This window comes from Populus trichocarpa, chromosome 7, assembly GCF_000002775.5.
Source record: "Populus trichocarpa isolate Nisqually-1 chromosome 7, P.trichocarpa_v4.1, whole genome shotgun sequence".
Lineage (NCBI taxonomy): Eukaryota > Viridiplantae > Streptophyta > Magnoliopsida > Malpighiales > Salicaceae > Populus > Populus trichocarpa.
Genome location: NC_037291.2, coordinates 4,934,044 through 4,942,201, shown reverse-complemented (window position 1 = coordinate 4,942,201; position 8,158 = coordinate 4,934,044). Strand labels below are relative to the sequence as shown.

The window sequence follows — 8,158 nt, the reverse complement described above, 5'->3', positions numbered from 1 at the left end:
ATAATCTTGAATGGAATGATACCAACCACCCAAATCCGTTGTCATGGAAAGGACTCAATTAACAACTTTTTGATTATTTAAGAACTTGATTGGCACAAAAAGATGATTCAGGATTTGATTGAGAATCCTTGCATAGTTAGCTTAAATTTTAAGGAAGAAGTTACTGCCGCTCAAGGTTCAAATTCAGAGAGGTGATGATTTCGAGAAAAAAGTACATGGAATAAAATAACTTGTTGAGATGAATCTAGCACCACGTAGAGATGCCAAATGAATAAAAACTGATGCAATTTTTAAATGGTTCAGAGAGATGATGATTTCATCTAGCAACTACAATGTTATTAAATCTTTGCATTTACTAACCGAACAAGGATAATACGTGCTTACAGAACATTACAATATTTAATTCTGCATCGCAGAAAAAAGAAAAAGAAAAATGAACTACCATGTAAATGAGACTACTGCATATATGGTTGGTGTGAGGATCGCGTTCCAGCACCCATATAACTGCCATAATTAGGAGGAGCTGCACTGTATGAGGAGGCAGCGGTAACCCTGTCATCTTGAGGATTGTAGTACATCTTTTGATCATTAGCTTGCTGACCATATGCAGATTGGCTAGGAATCTGATATTCATAGGGATTTGGAACAGTATGAGGATACCTCTCAGGCAGCATTCCAGGGTACGCTGTCCAAGGAGGTGGAGCTCGCCAACCACTTGCAGGACCAGTGGCAGCACCTCGTAATCCACGATAACCTCGATTAACTTTTGGTTTCTTCGATTGGTAATGTTTACCAAAATCACCTGCCCTCTTCTTATCAGATTTCGATTTCTCCAATTGAGCAAGCCTTTTCTGAAGTGGATCAAGTGGGTAGTCAGCTTCAAGCTTGTACTCTTCAACACACCTGATGACAACCTTCAGTGCTGCAAGCTCTAGTGCATTTCCATCAACCTGTGTAGAGAGAGCACGTCGTAAGAAAGTATCATTTTGTTGAAATATACTAGCAAGTAGCAACATTCACTATTTCCCATATTTTTTCTTCAAATAGAAATGTACCTGTACACCTGCACCACCTCCTGAGTTTCCACCCTTTCTTTGTGTGTTCTGTGAGTTTCTTCTCAAATCCTTCAAGTATGTCTTCAGGAGGGGAACAGGAGGGAAAATTTCAGTAAGCTGGAAGGCATGGATAAATCGAACAGCATCAATTTGTTTCCCATCGTTGACCAATGACTCAACAACACCTGCAAAGATAATGCAGGCTCGGTAAATTCCAGACAAAACAATTTAACAGCCCAATTAGAATATCAGAGTTAAACTGATTGCAAGAGTCCATGTTTGGTCAATAATTATAAGACTACCATGTCCTAAAGGAATGAAGAGTATGAAACATCCTAAGGAAACAACGGTCCAGTCTCCAGGCTCCTCAGGTCAGTTAATTAAAAGAACACCAACCTGGTATTTTGTGTGTTAAACCAAGAGAATGGCAGAGCTCAGGTGCTTGCCTGCGCTGGGCAATTACAAGAACAAGCTTGCAGAGTTCTTCTTCATCAAACTCCGAAGCAATTCTAAAAGTTGAAAGGAGCTGCAAGAATGCTTCTGCTTCCAATGGATCTCCATTGGTAGCATCAGTGCCCGCACTAGCCAACTTAGGCTTCCATTCATCAGCAAATGCCTTGGCTTGCTGCTTTATTTCAGGGTTTAGAAGGTGATCAGCACCTGGGTCAATTCTTGCCAATAAGGCGGCCATGGCTTCCATAAATATAACACAGGATTTGCGCATGCCCTGAAGGGCAGCATCCTTCTTATCCATTTGTTGGCCGGTTTCAACAGGAGGATAAAACCCCTCTAGTGAATCCAGCACCAAACGGGCTGGTTCAGTTGCAATTTCTAGTGCAACAGAAAGTTCATCACGGATGGCATATAAATTTTTTTGATTCTCCATGGAAAAACTCAGAAGCCCTTTTGCATCCATCTGCTCGCAAAATTGTGTGAGCTCTGGACGTGGCTTAACATCAGCAGCCACACCATCAGCAGTTTCACCCATTTTTTGAGAATACTCCCCTGGATAATTTATTTCAGCAAGAGAGCTGCTTACCTTTCTGTCTATGTTATCTCCACCATCAATGCACTCCAAAGAGCTGGGCTGGTGATTAGCTCGTGCCTCTGCGATGACAGAAACAGCAGTATCTTTTAGCTCCTGTATTCGATCTAGGAGTTCTAGTTCCTTAGTGACAACAGCCACCTCTCTCTCAGCAAGCAATGCACGAGTTTCAGCTTCTTTCTCTTCATATTCTTTCTCCCTAGCTTCTAACTCTTCAGATTTTTTCTTTAACACCGTCTCAAGGTTGCGGAAATGTTCTTCAATTTCCATCCACTGAACCTTTTCCTCAGAAGAATCCTTGCAAGCTTCTAGCTCATGTAATGCCCTCCCAAGCTGTTCTATCAGAGAGGATCCAGCATCATTTTCCACAACTTGCTCAGAATTAGCCATCGCTGATCGAAGAGGAGGTGCTTTGTGGATTTCTAAAGGCAGGAAAACATCAAAAGGAATATAAGAAACAAAAATGTCATGTGCCAAATTTCAAGTGAAAGAAAAAGAAAAAAAAGAGATGAAAATACACTTAATGATTTGGAGTTTATAGCTCAGATTCCTACCAATCTTGGGGCTCATGATTGCCAATTTCATGCAAACCTCCCTCAATTTTCTTTATCCTCTGGACCAATTGATATCTTTATTTTAAGTTGCCTTTTATAATGATTTTTGGCACAATTCAACAACCAAACCAGCCTATGATGTAGTAGACCAGTGAACCATCTGGGTTTTGACAGGCTTATTATACATAATTACACAAGCAAACATTCAAAATGTAGAATTGCGACAGTTAGGTTTCCTTTATCGAACAATGTTGTATCATTCCCATGAGAAATTCTTTGAAACATATTTTATGTATCATTTCATGAAGATACCATTTTATCCAGAAAACAACAACAGCAACATTTGAACAAGCCTATAGAAGAACCTTTCAAACTTAAAAGACGTCACTTAAGGAGCAAAAGGCACAACATGTTAGAGATGAACTTACCAGCCAATATATGATTAAGCCTAGCACACTATGAAATGGATCAACAAAAACAAATCCTCTAAAAAGAACATGATCAGAAGATATCCCAGAAGAGATTTTGACTAAAATTAAAAAACAAAATGTCAAGGCACATCAAATAGTAGAAAGGCACAAACATTGTTATTGACTATCCCCAGACCAACTATATATTGGTCATGTGTCAGGGGAATTACAGGAAAACAAGTACGCACATAATTGAAGTGACCATTTATAGTATTTGAATACAAATGCCAGAAGGTTTTCATGCATAAAAGTGACTCTTCTCATTGTCAAAGTATAAAGTTTGGACATTATGTTATTCAAGTACACATCAACTTTCATTCCAAATTGATGATTCGACTACCTTTCACATCACACAGATGAACAATGCTTCATCATTCAACTATATCAGTGATCTTAACGATTATCAATACAACACCGCAGTTTCTTAATGTGAAATGCAAGCAATGTTTTCTGAATTTATATCCTAACAAAGTCTAATGCTAGTTAAATCAGTTTTTGCAGTTTTGGTTCAGAGGAAAGAATCCAAAAAGCTTCTTGTTATTATTATATGAAATCAGGTTTTCATTGCTTTACAAACTTGCAGGACAAAATACGACTTTCTACTTGTTTACGAAACTTTATGCTGTGATAGAAGTATGCAAACGAATTTAATATTTATACATGGCATCCAATATACTTTACGTCCTTGTGTGTTTACAAGCCGTGCGCGAAGAAAGTTACCTGAATGTATGATAGACATTTAAAGAAAGGGGGGGGGGGGGGGTCACAACATAAACCACAGCTAGACTCACAAAGAACGCACCACAACTAGCCATACTAGTCAGCAAACTTCTCTCCTTGAGCTTCAAAAACATCACTCCACTCCTTTTTTGTTTTTTTCAGCCAAAATTAACATGCATGAGCATCATATTTTTTTTTATTTTTTTTATCTTTACAACAAATGCATTGCAAGAGAAACAACATGAAAAGAAAAGCTGCATTGTTTATAAAGAGATTGGTCAGAAAAAGAAACGAAGATCAAGCACATATATAACGAAACGGGACATCCCCATTTCCATTTCATCTTCCCCTAAACAAAACCAGCAAAGATAATCATTGGGCATACCAATACTAAACTAATTCCATGCATTGCAATTATATGTGTAAGAATCCCTAGAAAGAATTTAATATTATAATTTTTATTGCAAACTTAAAAACCAAAAAGTAATCTAATTCTAACAATATAGTTAAGCAAACATAGAGCTAGAAAAACAAAATAAATTAAGAAAATATATATATTACAGGTCGACATGAGGGAGAAATGCGAAAAGTGAATAGATAAAATAAAATACCTTTTTAGTTTCAGAGGATAAGGAATAAATGATGAGTTAGTGAAGCTCTTTCGTCCAGGGACTACGACGAAGAACCCTAACACCATCCCTCTGGGTTCCTAATTTATTTATTCATTGTGGGCCCATTTTTCATTCATAAAGCCCACAACTTATATTGGGTTGAGACATATCTCTATCATACACTACACGTCGTTTCATTATTTTCATCAATGTTTTATTTTTACTTTTTTAGGTTTGCAAGGATCACACAGCAAAAATTTTGCATGTTGAAAAAAAAAATATTTAGATTAAAAAATTATTTAATATTATTATTAAACTCAATTTAGTGGCTTGATCCTAATTCTCCATACCTGATTTTTTTTATCTAACTTGAGTTTAAAATTAAATTGTGTAAGAGTTAACCTATCGTGACCCAGTCAACTTAACTAATACACAAGCAACATGGATGACCAGTGAAAAATATCGTTTGATTTTAAATTTTTTTCAGGATAAGATCTTTTTTTTAATATTAACACGATAATATATTAAATCGACCTAGACTTTACGACTTAACTTTTCAAACATATGACCCGAGTCATGAACTCTATTAAATTTAATAATTTTATTTTTTTAATTAATTATATGATAAAAAAAATAGATGCTTATAAAATTATGCACCAACTAAATATTGAGATATTTATTTGAGATCACAATAACCTTATAGAAAGCAAACCGAAACAAATCATGAAAGCTAGTTAAGAATTAATCAAATGGTTAAGGATAAAATTAAAAACAATACAAATAAAAAAATCCAATAAAACCCCAATATTGAAGGATGAAATTAAAAAAAAAAAAAAAACCCCTTATTTTATGGGCCTTTTAAAAATGCCCAAACATATGGGCCTGAGATAGACACACTTGCTCAACACACCTTTATTATTTTTCTCTTTTTAAAGACTTGCCTTGCTGTTTTTGAAAAAAATAATAGCAAAGTGACATTTTGCTTGTTATTATCTAGAATCCAACCACTATTATGATACTTGAAAAATCAAGAGGAAGAGTTGGATCTAAAATTCTATTTTCAACTTATTTTCATTTAAAAAAACTAAAAAAAATAAAAAAACTATTAAACTATTTAAACTACCAAACAACCCAAAATCACTAAAAAACAAAAATCAAATGAATCCAAAAAATCCAAACCAAACCCAATTTGCTATTCCTACTATTTTTAAATGGAAAAAACACTTTCTCTGAACTCCTTTGAAGAAGAGAAACTCATTGACACAATTTTTTTTTGTGGCCTAATTGTAGCTAACCAACAATTTTATCTCTTCATCATTATGCGGGGAATTTCTCTCTTATGTCTCTAACTTAAGAACTAAAAAATAAATAAAATGAACTTGTGTACTGAAATGAAAATCTTAGAGTGACCATGTATTTTCTCTGTATTTGATATTTAAGTTCTTTTTTTAAAATATTTTTTTAACACAATTTCAAACTTAATTTCATACAATGACTCAATAAAAAAATTGAAGGATAGAAATTAAGGTGGCGTTTGTTTCCAGAAAAACCAATTCCTGGAATTCATTTTCCTCATTTTTCCATGTTTGGTAACAATATGGAAAACTAGTCAACGAAAACTTAATTCCGGTCAAAACAGAAAACGTAACTTTATCAGAGGAAAGTGTTTTCCTTTTGATAAAGAAAGGAAAACACTTTCCTTTTTTTCGGCTCCGTTCATTTTCTCAAATCACAGTCTCTCTTTCTTTTAAAAAACAATTGGAAGCTGAGCAATTCATTTCTGTGGAACAAGAGCATTTTTCTGGACCAATTAATTTTAGGTATTTTTTTTCCTCTATTATTTCCTTTATGTTTTTATCTTCTTCTTCATTTAGATCTGTAAAAATTATGGCATAAATCCTTTGATATTCTTGATAAATCTGCTACCTGTCATATTTTTTTCATAACATTTCCATAACACAGTTTTTTTCTTCATCTTATCTCGTCACATTCGACAGTTAAAACTAACCAAATTCATCAAGCAACCCACAAAAAAACACATTCTTTCCATGACTGTTTTCTTCTTCATCAATCATATCTTGGGACCTCACCTAACAGCTTAACCTATTGGGTTGAGATGGTTCTTTGACATGGTATCAGAGCCTTAATGACCAAGTGGTCTTGAGTTCGAATCTCACCATCCCCATTTATTTGATAAAAATTAAGCATAAGATAATATGAGCCTGTGCAAGTTTCAAGCCCAAAAGGCTTTCACTTGAGAGGGTGTGTTAGAGAATAATATAAATCATATCCTGAGACCTCACCTAACATCTTAAGCTATTGGGTTGAGATGGTTCTTTGACACTAACCAAACAGAAAGACAAAACCGGGGGGGGGGGGAGATTACTGTGAACAGAGAGAGGCAAAACGGGGGGGGCGATTTCTATGAACAGAGAGAGGTAAAACGGGGGGGGGGGGAAGATTTCTGTGAACTTACTGTGAATATCCTTTTGCAAAATCCCCAAACTTCCCCAGCAAAAAGCAGCCCCTCCCTGTCACCCTGTCCCCTGATCCGGCCACCATATCCCGGGTGGAAGCAGAGAGAGAGAGAGAGGCATAGTAAAATGGGGGGGGATCGGTTAATGTGTTGAAAATCAAACCTTGCTCTTTTTTTTTTTCAAGTCTCAGGGTTACCAGAACAAGTAGCCAGGTGAGAGAGGGAGGAGAAACCGAGAGGGAGAGGGAACAGGGGAATGGGAGAAACCGAGAGGGAGAGGGGAATGGGAACAGGGGAATTGGAACCGAGAGGGAGAACAGGGGAAAGGAACAGGGGAAGTGGTAGCGAGACGAGAGGGAAATGGGAACAAGAACCGAGAGGAGAGGGGAATGAGAACAGTGTAATTGGGGAATGTTATATAACAGGGGAAATGGGGAATTATAGAAACCGAGAGGGTGAGGGGAATGTTATATAACAAGGGAAATGGGGAGTGAATGTTATATAACAGGGGAAATGGGGAATTATAGAAACCGAGAGGGTGAGGGAAATGTTATATAACAAGGGAAATGGGGAATTATAGAAACCGAGAGGGTGAGGGGAATGGGTGGGGAATGGGAGAATGGGATGGGAACAGGGGAATTATAACAGAACCTAATAAACATAAATTTGTGTTTTATTTTGCTTTGATTAATTTATGATTAGTGTTTGATTATATTTGTTACACATGGATAAATTTGTGGGACTATGCCGGTAATTATAAGGATTTCATTGCGCAATGTCTATTGATCGTTGTGAACTTATGAATTGTATAATTTTCAAAACGGTTTTATCATCGAGAAATTGAATGTTATGGTCTTAAATAATATATTTTAAAACCTTGTTTGTTTAGGGAATCAGATATCATTGCCATAAATATTATACATTTTCAGCTTCTTTCAGCATAATTTATTGTATTGATTGTGGAAGTATTTTATATGCTTTTTTTAATATTTATTTCCCTAAATTTTTAGGTTTTGTTATCAGAAAACTCCACTTTCATGTTATGGATAGTAAGATAATTCATGCAGCATGTATGGGAGCAGCTGTAATTGTGATAGCTACAGGGGTAGCTATTATTGAACAAGAAAGAAATATAATTTATATACCAAGAGAACCACGTATAAATACAATTGCTCAACGAGAATTCTATATTGACAGCATTTTGAATCGAGGTGATAGACATTGCGT

General features: G+C 35.8%; 1 protein-coding gene across 2 annotated transcripts; it reads right to left on the bottom strand.

The window, feature by feature from the left end:
• Positions 1–268: 268 nt before the first annotated feature.
• Positions 269–4,597, bottom strand: LOC18101155 (FRIGIDA-like protein 3). Of its 2 annotated transcripts, none has more exons than XM_024605744.2 (4): positions 4,456–4,597; positions 1,452–2,522; positions 1,056–1,240; positions 269–950 (listed from the first exon to the last, which is right to left on the bottom strand). In XM_024605744.2, the coding sequence occupies exons 2-4, from the start codon at positions 2,488–2,490 to the stop codon at positions 456–458; spliced, it is 1,719 nt and encodes a 572-aa protein (XP_024461512.1). In that variant the 5' UTR covers positions 2,491–2,522; positions 4,456–4,597; the 3' UTR covers positions 269–455. The 2 variants fall into 2 exon arrangements, with proteins under 2 accessions (XP_024461512.1, XP_024461511.1); XM_024605743.2 differs by lacking the exon at positions 4,456–4,597 and adding an exon at positions 2,655–4,429.
• Positions 4,598–8,158: the final 3,561 nt, after the last annotated feature.